General features: G+C 36.6%; 2 protein-coding genes across 4 annotated transcripts; one reads left to right on the top strand and one right to left on the bottom strand.

The window, feature by feature from the left end:
- Positions 1-6,481: 6,481 nt before the first annotated feature.
- LOC108681509 (nucleoplasmin-like protein ANO39) lies at positions 6,482-17,071 on the top strand. 3 transcript variants are annotated; one of them, XM_018170549.2, is made up of 5 exons: positions 6,482-6,659; positions 15,391-15,494; positions 15,951-16,079; positions 16,222-16,398; positions 16,986-17,071. In XM_018170549.2, exons 1-5 carry the CDS (start codon positions 6,626-6,628, stop codon positions 17,007-17,009), a joined length of 468 nt encoding a protein of 155 aa, XP_018026038.1. In that variant the 5' UTR covers positions 6,482-6,625; the 3' UTR covers positions 17,010-17,071. The 3 variants fall into 3 exon arrangements, with proteins under 3 accessions (XP_018026038.1, XP_018026037.1, XP_018026036.1); XM_018170548.2 differs by having other exon boundaries at positions 16,222-16,468; XM_018170547.2 differs by having other exon boundaries at positions 16,222-16,476.
- LOC108681506 (ATP-dependent zinc metalloprotease YME1L) lies at positions 17,040-26,932 on the bottom strand. The gene is made up of 15 exons (XM_018170541.2): positions 26,764-26,932; positions 26,072-26,504; positions 24,752-24,952; positions 23,934-24,116; positions 23,615-23,782; positions 23,178-23,272; positions 22,606-22,696; positions 22,296-22,448; positions 21,448-21,683; positions 21,111-21,228; positions 20,691-20,801; positions 20,212-20,363; positions 19,586-19,732; positions 19,182-19,346; positions 17,040-18,525 (listed from the first exon to the last, which is right to left on the bottom strand). The coding sequence occupies exons 1-15, from the start codon at positions 26,800-26,802 to the stop codon at positions 18,379-18,381; spliced, it is 2,439 nt and encodes an 812-aa protein (XP_018026030.1). The 5' UTR covers positions 26,803-26,932; the 3' UTR covers positions 17,040-18,378.
- Positions 26,933-27,624: the final 692 nt, after the last annotated feature.

Here is a 27,624-nt window from a genome sequence, read left to right as displayed (position 1 = left end):
TAGAACATTGGCCTTGTAATACCGTCCCTTGTCTTACACTTCGTACTAGCATACAAAAAGAAGGCTTTCGGTTTTTTTTTTTAGTTTTTGGCAACATCTTTTTCAAAGTTTTTGACTGCGGTGCTACAAGCTTTTTTAAGCTTGATTTCGAGCTCTTGCGTACAGGTTATACTCAGCATCGCTACGAGTCCGTAAGTAACGCTTGTAGGCTTCTTCCTTTGCCTTTAGCTTTACTTTAACCGTATTGTTCATCCAATGTGTTTTTCTGACTCCACCGAGCTTAATCTTAGGTACACTCATATCAACTGCAGACATAACCATATTCTTGATGAATGACCACGGCGTTTAAATCCATAACTTCATAGTATTCAGAGGTAGTATTCAGAGAGTATGATGCCGGTATAGATGGAAGCTTCACGAGCAGCCACTGGCATTTTATAGGTGCATGGCCAGTTGGCCACGAAGGAAGAGCGCTTCATGATGCCCAATTTCTTTCCTTCAACTTCCATTTTAAGCTCTGGGAAATCACGCAAAACCTCAGCCATCCCGTTACTACGTTTGCAATGTAATAACGGTTACAGCGTTTATTATGCCACAGGCCTGAGGCCGTTCCTTAGCATCGCAGAATATTCACAGCTTGTGGCGGTCTCGAACACGCAACTAACTGTTCCAATTCTGCGGGACTCAGCCGCAGGCCTCCTCACCGATTCCGATCAGAAACTGGCGCAAAGAGCTGGGACCGAACCCACACCTCTCGATCTGCTCCAATCGTGGCACTCTGAACTGTAACCACTGGGCCACTCTGTCCGTACGTTTGCCACATCAGACGTAGATGATGACGTCAGAACTTGAGTATTGGGCCAGTGTCTGAGAGGTGTAGGTCTTGCCGTTGCCGAAAACCCCGAAGATGGCTGTGGCGCCGCCGAGCACTTAGGGGAATATGGAATCCAGCACGAGCTGGCCCGTCAGCAGGGGGAGGTTGACCTGCATATCTTCTCGCTCAATGGGCGCGACTGACGCACTGGCGTCACATTTGTACAATCTGCACAGTCAGTGTTTTCATTCGGCGATATTAGATCATGCCAACGTACAGAATACATTGGCATCAAATTGGCAATTGAAATCAAATTATAAAATTAAATACACAGTTTTTATGTCCGTCGCACTACGGCGAGGAATTTTTTTCTTATTTTACCTTTTCCAGTTTTCAATTAAAACAGTAAAACGGGCGAATTCAGCCGCTTCGGCACCCTTTTTCCTTTCAATCAGCAATCAATAATTATAAGTAAAGTACACAGTTCTTAATACTCATTGCGCAATGGCGGAGACATTTTTTTATCTTTTAACCTGCTCCCGTTTTCAATAGGTTAGATTAGGTTCCAACCGTTTTACTGTTTTAATTAGCATAGCGCTGAAGAATAGACCTATTGTGGCTTTTCGCCGATTCCTGTACTTTTCGTCACTTGTACACACGAGATCTAAAAACAGGCCCTTCAACCGGATCTTTTCCAACCAGTCGATGGTTCGAAATAGCTACTAGACTTCCACCGGGTTCGATTTGATGCTAGGCATTTCAAGCCTGAACGAATATTTTTCCATAGCTTTATCTAGTCCGTTCTTGAACGCATTTGTACTCGGAGCTTAAACAATGTAATCGGGGAGGCTGTTCCACTTTTCGGTGATTCGAAGCATGAATAAAATATATTTTTAAAAGTTACTTCTTAAAGGCAACACGTGTGAAGAATCCAGTGTTTCCAATGTTACAGTCTTACGGATGTACAAAGAATTTCTAGTTTTATTTTCGAATATTAAAAAGAGTAAAATTTCAATTTTTTAATATATGAATTTTTTTTCAAAATTATTTATTCTGTCAGTTGATTCATGCATTGCCTTCAACTTCACACAAGTGTACAAAATTTCAGATCAATTGTACAGGTAAAAGTGTGTCAAATCAAGTATAATCTTTGTCGCTGATAAAATTATTTTTCGATTTTTTTAATATATAAAAACTTTATTTATAAAATTATTTATTTTGTCATTTGATTCTGCATTTTCTCCAACTTCACGCAAGTGTGCCAAATTTCAGGTCGATAGGATAACTAGAAGTGTGTTAAATTTCGATTATAAGATTTGTAGCAGACAGCCAGACAGATAGACAAACAAGAAATGAAGTTAAAGAGGATCTTGTAAAAACTGGCACTGAACGCGATTGTTGTCCATTTGCAGATGTGAATCAATCAACATAAGCTTAATTGACGTATTTTCTGGCGAAAATTGAATTTTTCTAGTGTTTTTACGTCGACTTAATCACATCTTTTCAACTAAAAAAATTGAAATTTGAGGCAAACCTGTTGTTATTAATCCAGAAAATGATCGCCAGTTTCTGACACAAAAATATACCGTTATGTGTTTCGTATAGCTACCGCAAATCGGTTAAATTTTCCACGGCCAGGAGCCAATTATTTTGAAAGCTCTCACCAAAACACAACATCTGTCATCAATTAGTTCTGACTGAACATGTTCGTAACATTTATAAAATAAATGAAGTTTGCTGACGCCTTAACAACGTTTAAACAGTTTGCCGTGTATATTTGTCAATGTCACGATGAAAAAAATTCAGTATCGATTCATCGAGTACATATATAGATTATTTGTTAATAAGATGAACTTTGAAGAATACAAAAACTGTTTGTTTTGCAATGATGCATCAACGAACTTTGATGGCCTAGGATCCGCACTTGCCATTGTACATCAACGCACGTTCATGTATCATTTCTAATAATTATATTATCGAAGGGGACGATAGAGCTACTATTGAGTACCGCACCGGGTCTTCTGTGATGGAAAGATGCAGCCTCAATCATGTTTGGTTGTGACAGTTGGCTCGGCCCGGGCGGCAGCCGCTTGCTTTACATCTAGCCCGGGCGGCAGCCACTTTTTAAATCCTCTTGCTCGAGTTTCTGCCTCAGTCCAAAGCTGGGTTGGCATTGATTAAATCAAACCGATTAAATCATATGATTAAATCATTTGATTTTTTTAATTGGACGGTTATAAATAGCTGCGGTGGATAGATTAGCAGCATACCATTGGGGTGAAACTTTTATAGCGATAGCTTACCCGTGGTACTCTCTCACCTTCTTTAAACCGTGACGTCATATCTGAGTAAACGATGTTATGAGTTCGTATCCACTTGAAACCGAATTGTTTAGCGTTTTCTTTCATTTTAATGCTTAGTTAATTTGAAAAGTTGAAACGAATCCGTCATTTCCTAATCTAAAGTAGAATTGACTTTGCAAACGAATTTAAAAACAACCCATACTTGATCTAACTATGCCAATTTGGAATTTTGGCAGAATTTGTCACAAATTTTCATAAAAGTAGAATTGACTTTGCATATAAATTTAAAAACAACCCAAACATTATATAACTATGACAATTTGGAATTTTGGAATTTATGCAGAGTTTGTCACAAGTTTTCATAAAGCATCGAACGAGTATAAATGCATTGACCAAACCTTCATTACTGCATTTTTGCTAGGGACGCACTCCAACAAAAAGGAAAACAAAGCCATCTTCGTCCCTGCATTATTCAGCCAAGTGATCATATAGGTCCGTCCATTAGCCACAGTGAGAACAAGTTTTCTTAATAATCTTTATTGCCAAGCATGAACATAAGAACTCGTGACAAACTGTTACTGAGATGGTCACTTGAATCAAGACTATTACTGAGACTCCTGAAATAAATAAACAAACAAGAATAAATATCTAGCAAAGAATCGACATGGACATAAATATTGATCTTAATAAGAAGCACGAAATTTGAGCATTAAAATTGACACAAATATTTACACAAATTGCACGCATGACAAACGATAGTAATCCTAGCATCCACTGTTCCTATTTACACGAGACGTACCTTACACATCGACGGCAACCACAAGACTAAACTAGGTTCCGCTATTCGGTTAAGGTCACGTCAAACTCTCTCTAAAACAAAATGAAAAATATACATCCTATCCAATCCCTTACAGTATGTGCTAAACTAATTTTTAAAATGTGTTCTAAATATGTAAAGAAAAGAGCACTTTTTGACCTCATGTGATGGTGCCCTCATTTTGATGGTGACTTCGAATCTTAATTCCGCACCAAAGGGTGGGCAACTAGGACGTCTTCCACTGCATTTAGATTGGGTCTCATAAACAAAATTAGCGGAGCCTCACATACACGACATTCATACGACATTCACCAGATGCAAACGATCAGTCACATGCAGGCTATATCAGGCTATATACAGGTCATTTTTTCGTAACAAGAAAACGATCACTTATTCGCCACATGCGACCGATCACTTGCTCGCCACATGCGACCGATCACTTATTCGCCACATACACACGATTAATTATTCGCCATCACATACGATTAATTATTCGCCACGGGCAAGCGATCACTTATTCGCCACGTGTGAGCGATCACCTATTCGCCACAAGCACACGATTAATTATTCGCCATACACATACGATCAATTATTTGCCACGTACGAGTGATCACTTATTCGCCACGTGTACATGATTAGTTATTCGCCATATATATACGATCGACTATTCGCCTCCTGCAAACGATCAATTATTCGTCAACTATTCGCCCCCCCAATCAACTATTCGTCACATACAAACGTACACGTTTAACGATCGTTTATCCGACTCCCAGGAACGACCGTAAAAAAAAATGCACGGGAAAAACTGGTAGCCCAGTCTGCTTTTCTTACAAGTTTAACTTTGATTGTTTTTATTTCTGATGGGGTGATTTTTTTTACACTGATTTCATTTAGGGTCACGATAACTTCAATTAATGCATTGCAAGGACATTATTTTGAATTGAACTCTCATTTTACATTTAATTAAATGTCTATAGCACCTCACTTCCCACCACAATATCGATGAATTTTTTCATAATTTTTAACGACGTAAATATTTTAAGCTTTCCGTTTCCATGTTATGCGATTTATAAGCGTGGAAGTGCACATTCAGTGGGTATCAAAATTTGTTAGAAACCTAGAAAATAACTAAATATTTTTAATCATAAAATGTTGGACAATAATTTACTATCGACGTGTCAAGTGTTCATGGAATAAAATCACGCAGGAAAACATCGAATAAAATATCCACCTGCAAACGATGTTAGCGTGAAGTATTTACGGGAAAATTATAGCAGAAGTATTTCCGTTCTTTTGATTTTGCCGCTGCTATATAATCATATATATATAATCAATATAATATATATAATACATTGAGGGGTTCAAATTAACGAATTTAGTAAGGCAACTTTGATACTGGTGACATTTTACTTGCTATTTTTGGTTTAGAATAATAAACTGATAAAATATGAGCCATTAAAATATAGGTACGTACGTTTAAAAATTAATTTTAAAATACGATACTTCTAAAAAAAATCCAGTGTCTCCAATGTAAAACATGTTCAATGAATTTCAAATTTTAATTTCGAATATTGAAAAATTAATTTTAAATTATTTTAGTACAAAAAAGAAATTAAATTTTCAAAATTATTTATTCTGTCAATTGATTCATGCATTGCCTCCGACATTACGCAAGTCTGCATAATTTCAGATAGATTGGACAGCTAGAAGTGTGTTAAATATTGATCATAAGATTTGTAGCAGACAAAATTAATTTTTCGGTTTTTTAAATGTTGAAAAAATATACATATTTTTAAAATTATTTATCTTGTCATTTGATTCATGCATTGTCTCCAACTTTACGCAGGTGTGCAAAATTTCATATTGATAGGATAAGTAGAAGTGTGTTAAATTTCGATTATAAGATTTGTAGCAGACAGACAGACAAACATGAAATGAAGTTAAAGAGAAATGTTGTAATATAAAATGTCGCGCGAATGAGTTGCAAACGCAGTTTTTTAGTTTATAGCCATGGCCCTTGGTGATTGTTCTCCACTGAATCGACACTTCTCCTGGATTTGTTGGTTATCCTTTCAAATCTAGCAATCCTTCTGGGAAGGATATTATTTCATGTTCGTTTTATTTTATGTTCAACGAATCTTGGGAGCGACCGGCTGACCCACCGAGAAGTGTTCGAGAAGGCCATAAAGACATCCATTCTATTATAGTTTTAGTATATTATAGTATAGTAGTATATCATAGTATTATTTTGTTCATTTTCTGTTGCAGTGTTTAATTTTTACTTAAACGGGTGAGAATTGAATACATCTGAATATACGTTAATTAAATTTTTAATTTACTAAACCCGAAGTTTTGTTCCTCATATAGTGTATCTTATTTGAAACTTTAAATGCGGTGTACTATCGTTCTTCCTAATAAAATAAACCAATATTTTTTATCATTATGATTTTAGATATTGATTGCTAAAAACTCTTGAAAAAATTTGTAATTTGTAACATAAATTAAAATTTTCAAGATCGTGTTTACAGAGGAGATCTGCCGCTTCATTACATTTAGCTTCCGATCTTAGTTTTGTTCTGACGCCGCCCGCCTTTCCACGTGTGACTTCAAGATCTTGATACAGGTTTTTAAGGCATCGCTTAGGTTGAAATACAGTTTGATTATCGATATATAAGTATTTAATTAGCTACAATGACAACTTCTGCAGAAAAGTCATATTTTTGGGGTAAGTCTATCCGTCATTTATCAATAAAATCGGTTACTATGTGGGTTTGTCAAAATTTTGAGTTGATGGAAGTTGGGTTTGTGTCAGCTAGGTAGTTACTGCCCAACTTGGTGGCAAATAAGAGCCTTTTTAGCCTTCATACACGAGTTCTAGTCTTTTAAGTAGGTAGCCTAGGAAGTAACACAGAAACCAGCATTAACATATAAAAGATAACAACATTAACATACAAAATTACAAACTTAGTGACAAACCAGAGATTTTTTAGAATCAGTTAATTTTTAATTTTCTCATTTACTCAAGATTTAAACTAATTTCCTAGGTATGATAATGCTGGTATCCATGATACTTTACTAGTCTACTTATAGGACTCAAAAATGAACTTGAGGGAGTGTCTAAAAAACTCTGCTTTGCCGCTATGCATAGNACACATCTAGATGTGTATAAGAGACAGCAACAGAACTTACGTAACGCACACATTTTTTTTATAGTTTTTCATTTCTCGATGCGTCCTTAATGTGTCGGAATATACCGCGTTTACCCTAGATGATGATTAAGTTGAGAGACGGTTTTAGACACATGATAAACACTAATTCCGACACAGCTTAGAATTAGACACACACAGCTCATTCTGAGTTGTGTGTGATTTTAAAAAATTGAAATTTTCTTAATTAAAAGCTTAATGGCTCTTAATTAAAAGCCTAATTAAGTAGTGTTCAATTTTCAATAGTGTTCTAATTTTGAGCTGTATTGTATTCCAATACAGCTCACACAGCAATTGGCATAGTGACAGACTGGAGATTTTTTAGAATCAGTTCATTTTTAATTTCCTAATTTTCTCAAGATTTAAACCAACTTCTTATGTGTGATTATGCTGGTATCCATGATACTTAACTGGTCTACTTATAGACTCAAAAATGAACTCGAGGGAGTGTCTAAAAAACTCTGCTTTGACACTATGGGCCAATCGGAATTCGAACACAAGAGGGCATAGTGGCAAAGCAGAGAGTTTTTTAGACTCTTCCTCAAGTTCATTTTTTAGTCCCATGGCATAAGTAGACCAGTAAAGTATCTTGGATACCAGAACTATCATACATAAGAAATCTGTTAAAATCTTGATTAAATGTGGAAATTAAAAATGAACCGATTCTAAAAAATCACTGGTTCACCACTATGCAAGAGGGTCGGAATTACGAATAAGTAGAGTTTGAAGCGCAGCCAAAATTAGTCTCGCAAAATGCCTAATTTAGTCACAGCATCAGAATGTATGGATTTGGTAGGTTTGCATTCTAAAGGCTTTTAAATAAATATGGCAACAGTTTGTGACGTTTCATTGTTGTTGGCGCGTAGTGCGGTGTTTTTAGAGTGACGTAAGGCAAACAGAACTCAAGTTGCGCATACGGTGATTTTTTTAGCCATTCAGTTTTTGCTACATCCTTAATGTGTTGGAATATACCGTGTTTACCCTACACTTTACCCCAAACGTGTTTAACCCGCGTTTACCCCAAAAATTTTCATTTTTTAATTAAGCTTTTAATTAAGAGCTATTAAGCTTTTAATTAAGAAAATTTTAATTTTTGGACACAGCTCAGAATGAGCTGTGTGTGTCAAATTCCAAACTGTGTCAGAATTATTTTTTATGTGTCTAAAACTGTTGCTTAACCTAATCATCTATTTATTTATTTACCACTTGAAATCAGCAAATAAAAGTTTACTTAAAGAATTCCTAATATATTCACAGATCCATTTAAAAGTCTCAAATCATAATATTCTTTCTACACGAACAGTTTATCACTATTTGGTAGAGCAAGGTCAACTATCAACTTTGACACATTTTTTGATGTTCTCACTATTATGATTAATAAAATGATTAAGAGATTCATAAAATAGCAAAGGATGTATAACTTGAGAGCTGTGACTTATCAGTTAACCTTAACAAAACAAGCAAGGGCTATAGTCATAATTAAATGGAATCAAAGCAAGTTGAGTAAAACCAAAGAACCAAAAGGGTTTGCAAGGTGAAAACAGTTGAGAATACAATGAAAGGCTATTAAGTAAGTATAGTTGACTATTTGTTTAAAATGGGAATCATGAGAAAATGCAGTTGTGAATGCAATGAATCAAAGAAACATATAATAAATCAAGAACCAATGCCTTGTTTACAGAAAACACAAGTTAATTAAAATGCAAACAAAACATATATATAAAGGGTGAACATTCACTAACCAGCATGGCTAAGCACAAGTGGTCAGGATTGTCAGACCGCTCTGTTACACAGCTGAGTGTCATTCATTGGCCCCAGTTTTATAGTTGATGAGACAAGGCAAGGCTAAAGACAAATAAGGATAAATAAGCACAGATAGGCTGTGCTACACAAGCCACAAAAGCCTCCTGGCAACAACACTATCTGCCAATAATGAAATCAATACGATAACATTGCTAGTGGGTTGCACAACTGGCCAATTACATCCCTGATTGTCAGAAGGTCAAAACCAGTTGTAACTAAGAGTTGACATCAGGCAGGTATTCCCAGTGGCTTGCAAATATTGGGTTAAAACCAGTGTATCAAAATGAAGTGGCTACAGAATTGCTCATGAACTGCAATGATACGTAGTCAGCTCTGTTAGGAAAACACTTGATATGAGATCTAATAGCTGTAATGATTCAAATTCAATGTAAAAGCATTCAGGTAAGTGAATAAAGCAATTCAGAATAGGAACAAGGTGACATTAAACAGGTAACAAAGTAATAATCAAGAATTATTGTAGTAAATCAAATGCATTAGATTGAATAGGACAGATATACTGATGCTTGAGTTGATCAAGTCTTACCAACTCACCCTTAAGGAGCAGCTACGTTGCACAGCAAGCAGGAATGGGTTGACAATGACTTCCAGTTTGAATGATCTTCAGGCAATGGGTGCAGGTGGGACAAGCAATAAGGTGCAGACATGGATCACTCTAAGCATGATAAGTGGTGTGCTTACTAAACTTAACTGAAACTTTTAATGGTGCATGCTACCATCAAACGGGGTAAAAAGGGATGGGCAGGGTAAATAGGGACGCGCGTCACACATTTCGTAGAAATGTAGTAGCAGCTAAACTGATCAAAATATTGCAAAACTAAAAATAGTGGCATAAACTTCAACATTTTTACTATCTATTATGTATTAAGCTAGTCAAGAAATCAAACATTTACTATCTCTGAAAATTGCTAAAAAAGTGTGAAAAGTGCGATTTTGGAAAAGTACCTCTGCCAAGGTCTGGAGCAAAAAAAAAATATATATACATATATTCAACGTATTGAAAAATTTTACTTACATAAAAGTTGCAACCAGGTGTTGGCTTGAAAACGTAATACAGAATTTGCCTATCTCATTCCAAAAAAAATGGCAGCCATTTCTGCACGATGGGGTAAAAAGGGACACCCCGCCGGGGTAATTAGGGACACCCTTAAAAATACATTTACAGTAGAACCTCCGTTAGCAAAGGCTCCAGTTAACAAAAAAATTGATTAACAACAAAGAATTTTGATTACATTTACCTCGCTTGGCAAAAAAAATTCACTTATCAAAAAATTAGTGCATCATTGGTTGTCACAAAATTGTACATAGAATGCTATATATAGAATTGTTCACCATGCATCATAGAATGAAAAGTAATTGACCTAAACTATGATTTATTTCTTCAAAACATATGATGGTTGTCCCTAAAACATTATTTTCTGTTTCGGGTATGTTTTTCACAATCTTTTTGTTATAGTGAAATCACTAGACTCGATTGAAATTGTGCGAAATTACAAACCATCCTGTAAGCTTACAGATACAGAAGAAATGCTACATGGCTGCTGATATGAAGCTTGCAGTGGATAAGGTTCTTGTTAATGCTCAATGGCATGTCCATGGATACAGTAATATCACATTAATAATGCGGTAATTAACCCATTGAAGCCGAATTTTGTTACTGCATGTATTGAAGGGTCTCCAGGAATTTACAGCTCGGGCACTAACTATGGTGGTAGCCCAGAAAAGGGACCACCACAATTTTTGAAGGAAATTTTGGATCCGATAAGTTTCTAATTGTTGGTGAAACAAATCATACTAGTAGAGCCTTCTATGAGGCAGTTTAGTTTTTTGAGAGAGAAGCAATACGGGCAGAAATACTCCCATGCTAGCAAAACTGATCTCATTACACTGCAGATTTTGTTGCTTAGCATATAATTTGCTCTGTTCACATAAATGATTTATCCATTAGTTAGTACAAAAGTAATTCATTGCGTGTAACAAGGTACTTTTCTCAGTCAGAGAGTACTGGATAGCATGTCGGATCTTCACAAAGTGCGGTATTGACGAAGTCACGTCATCTTTGCTCTATTTATAAACAATTAAGTTTTGCATCTTTGAAGGTGGTTTTCCTTTTGTTCGTTATCATCTTGACAACATGACTCATCAATACATATCTGGGAAAATTATCAGGTTTACAGGCAACCTTATCGTCAAAATCATCCGAATCCATGTATGATTCCGTACGAGTATTTTCCTTGGATGATAAATTGCAAATAAAACTTCATTGTCATTTTTGTCCTAGTCTACCAATATATCGTAAACTTCTGATAAAGTTCACTTGCATATGAATATATGTAGATATATGTTATAAATATAACAATCAAACTTCATTAAAATATCTATCAACTGGATGTTAACTTATTTTGTTATAATACATGTGGAACATGAGGTAGCCTTTTATCTCCGCATTCATGCAAAAATACAGTTTGCATGTCACGAATGCCGAGTGGCAACTTCAGTTGCCACTATATATGATTTAGCTTATATTGTCTTTAATGTTAATGTTTAATGCCATTTATGAATTTTGTCTGATTACTAGGCTCCTAATCCATCATTTCAATGCATAAAATTATAAAATATTGACTTCAAACAATTTGAACAAAGCCTTTTCTGTGGGCCGGTACAGGCCTGATCAAAAACACAGTGACTGCCTGCAGTTGAAAGGTCAACTGACTGAAGGGTGAGCAACCGAGGTGAACAATTCTTGTTCAGTAATCGCATGGAACATGTATGATGCGGTGTAGAACTATAAAACAGAAATTTTCTTTATATTATGAATAATACAACCATTTTTTCAGGTGGCAACTAAAGTTGCCAATAGGCTTTAATGGGTTAATGAATATGGTAATATATCAATAAAGGAAAAACAAGTAAAAATCATAGAAAATGTCATTTATTTTACATCTACATCATCTACAATGAAAGAGGAGGACTTCAGAGTATTGTTAGTAATAGATGAGTACACTCTGCATGTGTCTGAGACTAGGTTGTGGAAACAAGTCCTAATGTGTTTACCAACAGACCTAGTTAGCTATTGAGCTAACCTAGTTAGCTATTAAGCCTATCAACATCTGATAGACACGTGATGATCACGCGATCAAGACCTCAGTAGTGGGCGGAAGCAAAGGTAATAAAAGGGCTAGCAACCTTAAGCAAACCCCTCCAGTAGCTGATGAGCACTCCGCAATATAGTGTGTCGGTAGTGTTCTCCGACCTTACGGTCAATGCCGTAGCTTATTCCTCTGTATCGCAACTGTATTACCACCCTAATACAAGATACATTATCTGGATTTGTGTCTTACTTATCCTCACTACCTTAGTTGAAGAACCCGATCCTCAGGTAGAGCTTAATATAATGAGTTCAATGTCTTGAGAGCAACCTTGGACACATGCTTCAAATGTTTGAAATTGAGTTTTATTTCAAGTGTCCCTTTTTACCCCATTTCAAGATTAATTCAGGAGCCTTTTATATTGCGTCTAGTGCCTTACAAATAGCATATGGAATTTTTTTGAAGATGCCATTCGATAGCCCTTGCAAAGAGCTATGAAATGAGCCTAAACTTGTTTTTGAAACGTTTCATGGTAAGAAGTAAACAAAAAGCGCTAAAAACCGTCCCTTTTTACCCCGTTTGATGGTACACTTCAAACATGATGATAAGGCAGAAGCAATTGAACTTTTCAGACATTGCATCAAGTTGCATGCTCTAACTAGTAATTTATTGATGGAGAACAATAATACATCTGAAATAAATAGAAGGGAAGAAAACATTCATCACTAATAATGGTCACAAAAGCCCTAAATTAGATAGAAAGAGCAAACCATATTAGGAAGCATAACCTAAAGTAATCAATACACCAAAGTGCCATAAATGAAAAGTAAAACTAATAATCTAAGATTAAGCAAGAGGGGCAATATGCTCCTGTTCAACACACATTGTGCTGGAAGAACCTACCAGCATTATCATTAAGCAGTGGCCTGATATCAATCTACTGACAATGGATGACCTCTTTGTCTCTGTGGATTGGATGCCAGCTGTCTGTCTTCTTTTTACCAGATTTGTCTGAACTTTGAGATATAGTTCAAATTTGTACTGTATTATATCATATTTATGTATATTATGTACTTATTTACACCAAAATTTCAATGTTTGATGCTTATTGTAACTTGAAAATGAATGGTTGTTGCATTTGAAATGGCTGTTAATATACTAAAACTACTTCCTGAAATATGCTTTTTGATTTCCTGTCTTATCAGACTCTCTGATAAGTTAAATCAATGAAGTCTCTGGTTATTAACGCAGCATTTAAATCAGCAAATTCTGCCATGTTAAACTAATTTAGTAATTAATGTGCATGATCAAATTTGGTTCATGGTAATATACTTTGATCTGAATCTAATATTTTAATGGCCAGAAAGGTTAAAGTTTGAAATATTTCTCCCCCCAGACAAAAAATTCCCCCTCCCCACCCACAAAACAAGAATTTTGAAAAAGCTATGACAAATTGCTAGATATGGTCTTTTTGCATCGAATGATATGTATCCCAATGTTGTAGCTTGGGAAATCCTAGGAGCAGATAGATTTCCACAGTACCCCCTTTTTGGCCATTACCTATGAATTTAATGTTTTCTTTAATTAAAAAGAATTTACAATAACAAAAAGTCTTGAATTTCTGTTTTACACAGGAGTACCAAGTTTCAAAGTGATCTGTCTGTAAGTCAAGAAGTTTTTTTTTTTTTACCAAGACGCTCCCCTTCAGGTTTGCTGTAAGGTGCATCTGGAGGCTGAGGGACAGTGGATGACAAGAAATTGTTTTCTTATGATGCAGGGAAATTAATCAATGAGCACTAAACATATATACCAGTTTCTGTGCTATGCTGTCTATCCATTAATTTATTTGACTGGAGTGTCTGAGAATGCTTCTATTTTTCATTATATTTTGTCTTCTGGGAGGTGTGCTGACCTTGTTGATATGACTATGAGCTGCATGGGTGACCAATGCAAATGTTGACCTTAATCTCCACACACCTATTTCTAATGCCAGGCATTGGAGTTGATGTGGGGAAATTCTCCCTTCATTAGATCACATTCATTCTACTTGTAGTAGGTGGTGCAATGGGCCAGCACTGTCATTTAGAGGCTTAGAGCATATGTAATAACTCAAATTGAGCTTTGACATGGTAATAGGATATTTCTATTACTTCTTGATATTTCTCCATATGTCACAACTGTTCATTACCATCAATGATATATATATGATATTTGTAATTTATTATAAACGATCCTAATTTTATTCATTAATTATTGTAACACTTCTCTTTAACTTCACTTCTTGTTGTCTGTTGGCTACAAATCTTATAATCAATATTTAACACACTTCTATCTTTCTAATCAATCTGAAATTCTGCAAACTTGCGTAAAGTCGGAGACAATGCATGATTCAATCGATAAAATAAATAATTTTGCAAAATTTAATTTAAAAAAATGATGATAAAATTTAAAAATTACTTTTTTTAATATTTGATAATGAAATTTGAAATTCATTGTACATGTGTAATATTGGAGACACTGGATTCTTTAGAATGTTCTCCTGAAAAAGTAATTTTAAAATGCATATTATTACCTAATATTACTTCATTAAACCCTCTACAGGTATGCATTGAAATCTGCATCGATTTAAATTTGTGCAGCCAGAAGTAGCAAGAATTTTTTAAGATTTAGCATATTAAACTGTAAATTGTGGTTAAATTCTTTAAAGAATTGTCACAGTTTCAATTTATATTGTATAAATTTAACAGTTTTTAACTTGCAAATGTAAAAGGAAATGAACTTATATTTGATTAGGTTACAATTATTGAATCAATGCTGCTACTGTATCTTTCATGAAATATATATGGAAAGAGCATCAATTTTATCAAGCAACAATTTTAGTTTAAATGCTTCTGTTTTAATTCTTGGGAATGGTATGGAATAATGTTTTATGTATGAATGTTTGGCAGATGATTGGCAATGGAGAGAGGCATTAGAAATGTTGCCTCAAAAATAAAGCAAGGGACATGATGGGCATTTTTTTGAGAGGGGGAGATTTCTTATGTGACCATATGTGGTAACTTGCACACATAAATGTTGAATTTGTTATATTACAAGGCAGGAATATGTATATATATTTATGCTATAATAATGAATTCTTTATGTTCAAAATACACTTTTTAGGTGGTGACTATTTAGTCATTAATAATTTATTTTATCATGTTGATTAATGGCACCCATGGAATTTTTTGTTATTTATTTGAATTTTGGTTGTGTTGCACTTCAATGAGATCTCTCATTAAGAATGTATCAATTTCCCTTGAAATGAACGTTTAATGAAAAATTTGTTTCATTTTTGCAGCCATCACTCTTGATGCCGATCACAAAGAACAGAAATGGGATGGCCTGACAACGGAGAACACAGATGACATGATCATGGTCAACCACACACTGGCTGTGAGGCAGGTCAGTTTCTCCCCAATTATTTTGTCTTTATCATCAAAATGTTAGGTTTGGGTCTTTATCATCAAAATGTCAGGTTTCGGTCTTTATCATCAAAATGTTATTATATTTCTTGTTTTCTTAGTTGTAATCATAAGTTATGCAATAAATTTGATGAACAATTCAATCTTGGCATTCTAGTCCAGCCACTTGCGTTGGGGAAATGAATGATGGAAAATAGGTTTTATCTGATGGCTGAGACCTGCGCAATTCATCAATGGTTTGACCTGTATTACTTCCTTTGATTTATTTTAGTTATATTAATAAACTTAATGTCGATTGTAAGTAATTATAATCCTAAGTATGGTGAGATAAGAATCCATGTCAATAACTGCTAATAAACCTCTCAACGGTGAGTGTGTGATAATAAGTTTCTTGCTTGAATCACGGAAGTGATTTTCTAGTATGATGGTATTTCAGGCGGTGGTAGGACCAGGCTGCAAGGAAGATGAGGTGCAGGTTGTGGAAATGGAAGCCACTGGCTATGGTAACAAGAAGATCAAAGTACCCGTTTTTGCCAGTAAAGGTGTCACCACCGTCCCTACTGAGGTATGTCTGCGCAATTACTGCATTACTGTTGCAAATAATTTCAAATAAAAAAAGCTTTTATACCTGCCTCGCATTTATCTCACCAGTGTTGAGTTTTAAGTGCGTTCGCGGAACTTGGTGCCTTACTCATATGTTGTTGCAGTTGCTCCTCACCGACCAAGTGGTGACGTTCCGCCTAACGCATGGTTCAGGTCCCGTCTATATCTCTGGGACGCATGCGACAGAGAGCAGCGTACACCCTGATGACGATGAGGATGAAGATGGTATGATGGAGCCAGAAGAAGATGATATCGAGGAGGAAGAAGAGGATCTGGGACCGGTGAGAAGAAATGGGTCATCAGCGGGACAAAAACGTCGTCACTGAGACGCGCCGGCTCAGTCGAGCGCAGGTGCTAGGGTTCGTTTTGAGGATGGGGAAAGGCTGGGTTACTGCAGCTGCTGCTGCGGAATGTTGTAGATTTTTTCTGGGCATAGAATTTCTGTATTTCCACTCGGAACGGTTTAAAACGGGTTGGGAAAGAAATCCGCATAAATAAATTTGTTCTTTGAACACCAAACTTATAATCATGCTGGTTGGCATGCGTTGTCTTTCTATCACATTTGGTGTCAGCTTGGTTGAAATTCGAAGCAACAAAAGACCATACCAATGCTTGTCATATGAGCATGGTTATTTTGTTAAAATCAAATCATCTTCTATTAGTGTTGGTACGGCTCTGCTTCAATTTTGTCATCGTACCAACTTACGTTCAGCATCTATTCACGTTACCAACGTGTGATAATGTACATTTAATAGACCAAAGTGTTATCTCATTCTGTTGGGAACCACAGTGCATCTTGCGTTTACAAAATTGCGGGAAGAACGTAACTTGCATGTCGTATTAATCTGTTAATTTCATCTCTTTTCAGACGAAGAAGAAAGCCAAGAAGTAGAAGCTGGGAATGGAAAGGATATGAGTGTACTGTGGTCCACGCTAATAAAATAGCGAGTTCAATTTGGTTTATTTTGCCACTTGGCATACTTCATATCCTTCACAATATTTACATTTTTCAGCATCGAAAGTATTCTTAAATGGTTACTATAGGAGTATAGGTTATACGTAAAATACCGAAGCCAGTATTATGCTCATTTAGTGTTGAAATATACGAGCACGTCCAGTCGAGTCGTCTCCATATATAATGAACCATATTAATGACCTCCATGGAGTTGAAAGAAAGCTCCATCACTACATTTCAATCCATAATTGTGCCGTGATCATATTTTTGAAATAGCGTAAGTCATATCCATTCATCTTGAGTAAGACTGAGAAGCCTGGGGCACATTTCGCTGTTGGTGTATTAGCAACACTAGGCCAAATTTGAACGACGAATAAACCATAGAATAAGTCAGACCAATAGGGGTAATGTCCATTGCTGAATCAAGTACTAGGAATGATTTTTATGTTGAAATTTTGGTGAAATTTAATGCACAGGAAGAGTTGAACAACAACGTCGTTTGAGTTACTTCAACATTCTCAATTAGAACAAAACTTTCATTCGGCAAAAAGTTCCCAAACTCGAACGATTAGGATTGTTGGCTGAAGATGAACTGTAAGGCGGAGCACACGTTTACTGCGCTCGTCAATGGATGAGCACTCTTAATTGTGAGCTACGTGCTCTGTTCCATCTCATCTGATCACTGTTAATTCCCGTCTTCGATTCTGTGGGAAAATTAGATGCAAGCCCCGTGGTTTGAAACACAGATTATAGTCAGTAATAATATTGTACTAAATTCATTAATTCAACATTTTCCCCGGGAAAGGAATTCTCGATAAAATTGAATTTACTGCAACATTTTCCTTGATTAGGGAAATTAAAATTGACGGTCGTAAGTACACGGTTGAATACACATACTTTTGAAATTAAAAAAATCTCGTCAAAGATACACAACAGTATTAAGGTTCATATAACAAGATTCGAAGACTTTTTTATAAATAAATTTCTTGAAGATCATCCGAATCTGCTTCAGAACGGAAATTTTAGCAGTAAAGCTACCAAAACCTACGAAGGCATTCATCATAGATTAGTTACAGCAAAAAATCCAATTCACACTTGTGTCTTAATGCGAACAAACCGATTGGAATATAAATATATACACCTCCTTGCTTTTATGCGACAAATTTCAATAGACTGCAACTGACAACGATAATACAGATCAAAATTGAAGAAAAAAATCATGAGATATACTACCTCAAGATAAAGGCTAGCTATCGAAGATATTGACACCGTCCAGTATCGTCAGATATCTATAAAGCAAACACTCTCAGGTGTCCTTGCTGACACTCCTGCCATCGAGGATAGCTTTGATGTCGTCAGCATCGAGGGTTTCATACTTGAGCAGCGCTTCAGCCAGGGCTTTGTGCTCTTTAGCGTGCGTGCGAAGAATCGTCCTGGCGCGTTCGTATGATTCCTGAGCCAAATTGATACAGATGATCGTGATTTGCGGTTGGAATGGTGGAATTATATGCACAATTCAGAAAACGAGGTTGTCTTAACGGTTGATATTCACTTCTAGAGGTAGAATAATGTATGGTGGGTCGGAAAAAGGGAGACTGAAGAAACTACAAATAATATTTTTTTTTCAAAATTAAGAAAAAATATTAAGGAGGAGAATATGCTGATCATCAATTCAGGGTCAATGTATGAAAAATCTTAACCATTGAATTACAGATCAATGCAAAGAAAATCCCAGGAGAGCTGATAGTGGAAATAAAGTTTACTTTCGAGCAAAAAAATTCCACTCAGTAAGCTTGGAAATCAGTAAGCAAACACAAATTAATTTAGTGACGAATTTTTCAAGGCATTTTTCCTAGCGTTAGAATACGTTTTAAAGTACAAGAGAAAGCCTAGGCTTTGTGTAAACATGCACGTCACGCGCTATAGGTCACTTTGAAATATGAGGTCCCATATGCCGATCTTTCATTATCGTGAAGAAAACTTTATAAAATTTAGCAAATAGTTCGTAAAACACTTGAGAACAGTAAAAAAAAGCTTTAAATAACTACAAAAACAGCTAAGAATAACGAGGGCAGCAGCATCGCCTTAAGATCCGAGCAAGACACGTACCTGCAGAAGCCTCTTTATCTCAGCATCGATGGCCTCTTTGGTCGAGGTGCTCAGGGAGTCGCCGCTGCCGATCAGCTGTCCTGAATTGTCCTCAAACGTGCGCAGGCCCACGCGGTCGCTCATGCCTAAATCCTTGACCATATGTGTCGCCACGGACGTCGCTTGCTGCACAAAACAATTATGCACATTTACAAGAAGAAATTATTTTCTTGCTAATATTGGATAGTATCGTGAAGCTTACTGACTTAGTTGTAGCCAAAGAAAGGTGTAAATATAGATTTATTTCGTAGAAGCGCAATTATCGCTTTTTTAAATTCATAGACAAATATTTTCCTACTGATCCCCATACATTTAGTGCCCATTTATGTTTCAGGTATTATTCATGGTACGTGCGGTGCAGTAACCTTGAGATCAGAAGAAGCTCCTGAAGTTATCATTTCAGAGCCGAAGATGAGCTCCTCCGCCGCCCTGCCCCCCATGAGCGAGTCGAGCGTCGCCAGCATCTGGGCGCGCGTTACATTGTATTGCTCCTTTGCCGGGATGTACGCGGTCTGCACAAATAACATAATAATTGCACATCATGAATGCTAAAATAGCGAAATATTTCAGTATGCGCGAAAAAAGTCGCGTTAGAAAATAGAGAAACAAATTCTGTTTACTCTTAGCCTAATATTGACTTCAAACAAAAATTCTCGAGGGCTACTTGTTTGTAGGTTTTGAAATGTACAAAATAAATTATACTAAGGGAAAATGATACAAGATAATTCCTGAAAATATTGAAGTCAACAAGCGTATTTCACCAAGAAAAGTACCTCTCATAATCAAGAAGTTTTAAATTAAACGCTAATCGCATACATCATTGTGAGCTAGTGTCAGAAGACATTAGTTCATACTAGTTGTTCCCCCATGTCCACTCCAACTTTAAATGAACCTTATTATAGGGTGCTCACAGAGAAGACAAATCTCAACGAGCCTAAATATTTCAGCAATATTCTATTAGAAAAAGCTTTCCATTTCAGGGGTAACTTACGTGTCCAAGAGAGGGCCCTCTAGGGATGATGGTAACTTTATGCAGAGGGTGGCAGTGCTTGGTGTAGTGAGCGACGAGCGTGTGGCCGCCCTCGTGGTAAGCCGTCACCAAGTTGACTTCCTCGTCAGGAATACGTGACTTCTTTTCAGGGCCTGAACACAAACATATTTAACTTATGAATAAGCCGAAATCGAGGACCAACTAACAACAATTAAGTGAACAATTCACCCATGTGAGGCATTTAGAGAATTGAAAAATATTAAATATTCATCTTACAGCAAAATGTGTAATTTAATGGCAAGCTTATTTTTACACGCATGATGGAAAATACCGCGAATAAACCCAGACCAAAATGCAGTCGGCTAGAAAAGTTCTTATCAATTCAAAGATATTATTAAGAACAGTCAAGTTATTGCCAGGGAAAAAAACAAAATGGGAACAGAGGACGAGGTAGAAATTCGATATAATTGGATACTAACCCATGAGAACTTTGTCTCTGGCTGCTTCGAGATGCTTCATTGTCACGGCCTCTACCATGTCTGCTGCAGCGCGCAGGGCAGCCTGGTTCACCACGTTCTTGATGTCAGCTCCTGTAATATAATTTACATTATTACATGATTCCGTGGACAGCAAATGTTTAATATACGCTGTGTAATATTCATTCAAGCAAATAGCCTTTAAAAATCTCATATCAGTAGTGAGCGATCATACATAGATTTGTATGTTCCATGTTATGAAATTCAACAATAATGCTGGTGGTTTCTTCACGATGACATATACAGGCCCTTTTTCGTGTAATGAAGTACCAATAAATAATGCAACTATGCAAGTGTTATGCGCACTTTCCCAAGTAAATTTGAAATACGCAAAATGCATTAACCATGAACAGGTCATCTCACCAGTAAAACCAGTCGTGCCTCTAGATAAGACTTCCAGTTCCACGTCGCCCCCAATCTTTACCTTCCCCAAATAATACTGGAAAATTTCCCGACGTCCCGCAAGATCCGGAATAGGGACCTAAGAGTAAAAACATATCCATTTAATATCATTAAAAACTGCATTTAAAAGTCGGTCAAACATCATTCATATCATATCGAGAGTCGGATGCAATACTTGTATTGTTTGTAAGAAATGGAACTAAAAATTGTCGAATACTTAAAAAATTCCACTCCAACAAAAGAGACTTGGGAGCACAGAATACCAGATTGTACATAGGAAAAATATAGTGGGAGTTACCTGCACTTCAACATCGAATCTACCAGGCCTGAGGAGCGCCTTATCGAGGTCATCCCTCCTGTTGGTGGCGCCGAGCACGATGACGCCTTCGTTCTTGTGGAAGCCATCCATCTCAGCGAGCAGCTGGTTAATGGTCTGGTTGGCGTAGGGATGAAGAACAGAGTTCGTTCGTTTAGCTCCAACGCTGTCAATCTCGTCTATGAAAATCACGCACGGAGCTCGACTTTTGGCAGCTCCTGATGTCAATTACACAAGCATTAGTGAAAATGGAAATATATATCCAATATAAATTGCTAAATGTCACAGTACTCACCCTTTTCTCACTCGACACGGTAAAAATATTGCGGCCTTGAGGATAACTGAGCATGAGTTTAGATCCTTATGATGAAAGGCGGCCACATTAGCCACTGCTTCACGAAACGTTACAAACGTGATTAAGATTTACATCTTTTTACCTAAAAGCCAGCATTATTATTACACTCCAACTCCCATTAATTTCTCTGTATATTGCTAATCAACAATACGCCACCTCATAAACACAATTTTTATGCCAGTCTCACAGAACGGATCCAAAAAGATAGAATAGCAATTCCAAGCTTAAAGGTACAATGTAGAATTACAATATCCAGACTTTTACTTAATGAATCCAATTTAACAATTAATTTATCACCACAACAAAATAACCGAAGTGAAGTTTATTGACTTCAACGAACCAAATGAAGCAAACATTTTTTATTGTTATCATAACGAAACAAAATGAGAAGACTTCAATTATATTCATGACGAAAAAAGAAGTTTTCCAGCACAAATATCCAGGCGTGCAACCCAAACCCCGTGACCGAACTCACTGAACAGATCACGGACGCGGCGAGCTCCCTGGCCCACAAGAATCTCGTCGAACTCGGGCCCGGCAGCGTGGAAGAAGGGAACACCCGCCTCCCCGGCCACGGCGCGGGCCAGCAGAGTCTTTCCTGTGCCCGGAGGTCCCACCAGAAGCACGCCTGCCACAAATTAAACTCGGTATTGTGCTTGGATTGTGGCATTAAGCAAAGAATTGCCAATCCAAAACGTTTGGATCATTAAATAAAATGAAAGCTAGAAACCGTGAAGAAGCGAAATGAAAAATAAAAATTGTATTGCTAATTGAATATTGTTTACCTTTGGGTAATTCAGCGCCAAGAGAAGTAAACTTCTCGGGACTTTTGAGGAATTCCACGATTTCCTCGAGTTCTTGTTTGGCTTCTTCAACCTGTGAACAGACGAGAACTCATTAATTGATCCGGTCAATCTTTGTAAACTGCAGAGAACACTTCTCAAAATAATCAAGAAATTCGGAATTTAAGTTGTTCCACGGCTCAAACCATGGAACAACCAAACGGTAATCGATAACGAAGCATTAATATAGTGAACAAAGAAAAGCCTAAATAAGTTCTGGTCAGGTTCGGTGCGTGCCATAAGAATGAAACAATTACGAAGATTGAGTAGTTGACACTATATTACGACGAGTAGTAGTATAAAAAATATAACTCAGTACTCGCTGCAGTGAGTGACAGAAAGCGCATTTTCTCGTCAACGGAAAAGCAAAGTCACGGATAGACGGACACAACGAGCACAATAGCGCTTTTTTTCATAAATGAGAAAATGAGCTAAAAAGGATTAAGACTGTTGAAGATGCAAAAAATATTTGAGAGTGTATGTTCTTAACTGGAGCTTGAACCGGGAATACTCACTCCTCTAACATCGTCAAAGGTGACGGTGATTTCTTCAGGCAGCACTTCATTGCCGTTAGTGACGTTCATTCGGAATAGAGATCCACCCATGGTACCTGCTCAAGCAACAAATATTTTGATAACAAAATTCTCCCATTAATCAAAGGGATAATTTCAAGATATGACTTTAGTTGTTTGAAAATAAGAAGAAATTCAATCCATGACGAACTATATGAAAGAAACTCATGAAATTAATTTGAAATTCAGTAAGCCATTGTAGTTCAGCAACATCTAACATATTCAATGTCCATTATATCGCACCACCATTATGAGGATAGAAAGTTTGAAGACGAAGACTAAAAGAAGATGTTTTCATAATTTTAGACTAGAGCTGAGGTTTTTAGAGATCATGAAAATAAAATGAATGACTATAAGATGTAGGTGCACTCAAGACTCACTCATGACAGAGGCCAGGACGGCCAGCAGGACGACAATGGCGAGCATCTGCTGGAAGTTGCGCAGCCAACGCATGGCGCGGGACTTTTCCTTCTTGCCGCCGCTGGCTGAGCTGTCAGCCGCGAGGTAGCCTTCAGCAAACGCCACCTTCACCTGCTGCTGGGCGGCCTCTGTCTTTTTACCCTTTTAAAATATTTTGTAATCTCAGATTGTGGACATGTAATATGGATCAATTACAGTCAATAATCTAGAAGCATTGATCATCAATTACAGTCGACACTCAAATAGCATAGAGTTAGGGTCAGTTTGGAATGCACATACTTTTGAGCCTGGAGCTGTTAGCAGCGGCAGCGGCGGAGGCGGTGGCGTCAGTCGGGGACGGCGGCACCGGCGACACAGGACGGCCGCGGAGGCGCTCCCTCATGGACTGGTGGCGGAATGTTTCCTGCTCAGTGCTGCGTAAAGTCTTGAAGGTCCGTGTGGACTCCAGCTGAACGCGGTGCGCTGAATACAAACAACAATGATATCTGTATTACATGAGACATGAAAAATAAACACACATTAAACATAAATGCAATGCAGACAGTTGTCATTGTAAAATGAAAAGCAAGACTGAATTTTAAAAATACGCACAAAGGATTTTATGACATGATTGCACGAGATCATTTCTCCTATTGCTATTAAATACAGTGTGTGGTACAATCAACTGAAACTTGGATACCTACTCCATTCTGTCCAAGTGCTGAAATATAGTATTAGCTGCATTGTATCTTACATCATATGTTAATAATTAGATCATTACATATGTGTGCAGCAGTTCTAATTTAACAATGAGCTTCTGGGAGCAGTTAGAAGCTGCGTGTCAACTGCTGAATACTGACAACTTTAAACTACTAAAAATTATAGTAAAGTAAAATATGAATGTAAATAATAACAAAAGGACTTTGCATACGTAGTTTGGGTTTGAGAAGATGTTATCAGAAGATTTATCAGTAGATACCATGGTGGATTTAGAAAATAGTGCACATTCCAAATGCAACCCGTGTTCTCAATGGGCAAATGAACCAGAAGCACAACATCAATTATGCGAGTTAAAACAGTGCTGAACTGAACAAAACAGAACTGAAATGAAAAAATACCAGCAGCTAGTAGAGGCTGTCCACTGCTGTTGAGGGCCCCCAGTCTCTGTAGAAGGATGGAAACCGACTGTGGTTTGATCTCTCCTCCAGATGATGCCGATGAGTGTTTATTACCCAAGAAACTTTCAGTTGACACGTAGCTTTCTGCCCAGTGAGATGCCTTCCTCTTCTTCCTGAATGGCTTGATGGCATGTAAAGTATCTGCACATAGAAATAAAGGCATAAGGTTTTAGACATATTTTTCTCCAGTTTAGTGAGACATTAATTACAAATATTTCTTGTTTTATTTGATACTTCATTCCCCTTATTTTGATTTGCCTTTACTCCCATTCCATATACCGTATACAGCTTATTCAGAGAAAGAGCATTCTTGGTCAAGTAACTGTTCAAGTTTTTACCAGTTTTGAATTCAAACTTCTTATTAAAAAAGCTTTTAGTAAGCCCTGGTATTCAGTAATTAAACAGTTATTGGTTCCACCTGTAAAGTAATGTGTCGAATTTGGCGTGACTTTTGTCATAGTTATCACTTTTGCAAGCAATTTACAATATATGGTCTTGAAATATCCTCCCAAATATACTCACCATGGCCCATTTGAGGCCACTATTTGAATGAGGCTTTGTGTCTCTGTCTCCAATTTTATGTCCATCATTTTGAACATAGCATCATACTCTACTTTGCCCAAAAATTAAAATGTGAGCATGTAATTGAAACTTTTGACTCTGTCAACAAAATTGATGCTACTTCTGCATTTTCATAGACATGTATCAACATCTATTTATTTATTTATCAAGGTAACATGATAAAATTAAATTAAATTGAATTTAGATAGGTAGTCATCCTTCACATTTGTACATAAAAATTTGATTTCTATAGAAATTTTTCATTCTTGTGACAAAAATTAATAAATTAAAAGCAATTACAGTACCTATATACTCCTCTAACATAAAAAATTTTGAAAAATACATGCGAGTAAATATATCTTATAATTGTTCATACTTTTCTTGTACTGGTTTTAGAAATTTAAATTTCTGCAATTATCTATGCTATCCTGCAAAAGGGTTATATACATGTTTGCATAAATAAATTCATACAATATATTCATTGATATAAATACCTATATATATTGATATATAGAAAATTAAACCTGCATAACCTGCATTAAAGAAAATCTTCTGCCAAACTACACCAATATTGATATATGTATATATTGATAATCAATATATCTATCAAACAAATCAATGAAGAAAAATTAATTTTACTGGCAGGTGATGAGTAAGTGATGCATGAGATGGCAATGCACTTGCTATTCTGACACTTGCCTTGAACTGCTTCTGATAGTGGCCCACTGGGTAATGAGGCCTGTAGAGCTTTGAAGGATATCCTGGGGTTTTGAAGATGATTGCCAAGAAGGTTTATAATTGTTTCTTCTCTGTTGTTCCCAATAAGATGTTTAACAACATCATTAGCATCCTCAACATCTAATGCTTCAAAAGATTTTGACTGTTCAGTTTTCAATGTCAAATTTTCTTCAGAAGAGAATGGATTGTTTTGTGCTGGTCTCAGTATAGACAAAATCTTTGAAAGCTGTGTAGGAGAGGCAGACTCAGCAGAGAGCATCTCTGCTGTAGTTGCCTTGCTTTTAAAGCCGTTACTTGATCTCCCATGACCAGACGAGTTGCTTAACACTGATCGGGTGTTTGCAAATACTCCTGCTGATGCCTGGGACACCAAGTAGGAGAGAGGAACCAATACCTGAAAAATTACAATATTTTTATTATTCTAAAGCTATTTTAGTAACCCTCTAGTTAAAATACATAAGATTTTCCACAGATAAAGATATGATCAAATTTTATTTTATTTATCTCAAGTTAGCAGCTAGCAGCTGGTTATGGGCAGAAAATAAGATTGAAATGTTCACAAGGCTAGATTTCGAAAGGTTAATTTACTTTTCATTTATAACAGGCAACAAAAAGTTAGGAATAAATAATAACCTGCAATTAAGTGCACCCACCTGGTTGTGAACTGCACTGCTGCAAGCCCCAAACATCATGGATAAAACTCAAGAATATTTTTGCTGGAAAAAGTATAAGATCAAACCAGTCTAACTTTCTATGTTATGCCATATAATATAGAAAGCTGCAATTTTTTTACAAAACTCTAAAATAAACTATTGCAAAAAGATTTCATTAAAATTAAACTAGATATGTGAAAGTCAATACATTATATAAAGTTTTACATAAAAATTCTATTTTCACTCAATTAATTTCAGTCCATCCAATTGAAATTCCATAATATATAATTAGAAAACATTTTTACCTTTTATACAGTACAATATTTCATACATCTAAAACGTTATATGTATTATTATTGTACCCTCTATACACACCAACTAGTAGTGACTGTAGCTGATAGCACAGGCCACAGTGCACAGCACTATCAATAGATCCACTAGTTTTATGTCCTAAAAATCTACCAGACTCTACCCTCTATACACACCGACTAGTAGTGACTGTAGCTGCTGTCTCTTATACACATCTAGATGTGTATAAGAGACAGGGATACTAATTGAAAAAAGTTGTGGTCCCCTCTTCTACATCCAAGAGCAGATAATAAAGGGTCTTTTTACCCTTTTAAAATATTTTGTAATCTCAGATTGTGGACATGTAATATGGATCAATTACAGTCAATAATCTAGAAGCATTGATCATCAATTACAGTCGACACTCAAATAGCATAGAGTTAGGGTCAGTTTGGAATGCACATACTTTTGAGCCTGGAGCTGTTAGCAGCGGCAGCGGCGGAGGCGGTGGCGTCAGTCGGGGACGGCGGCACCGGCGACACAGGACGGCCGCGGAGGCGCTCCCTCATGGAC

The sequence above is a fragment of the Hyalella azteca genome, unplaced genomic scaffold, assembly GCF_000764305.2.
Source record: "Hyalella azteca isolate HAZT.00-mixed unplaced genomic scaffold, Hazt_2.0.2 contig264, whole genome shotgun sequence".
Taxonomy (NCBI): domain Eukaryota; kingdom Metazoa; phylum Arthropoda; class Malacostraca; order Amphipoda; family Hyalellidae; genus Hyalella; species Hyalella azteca.
The sequence above is the reverse complement of the archived record's forward strand: the minus strand, read 5'-3'. Positions and strand labels throughout refer to the sequence as shown.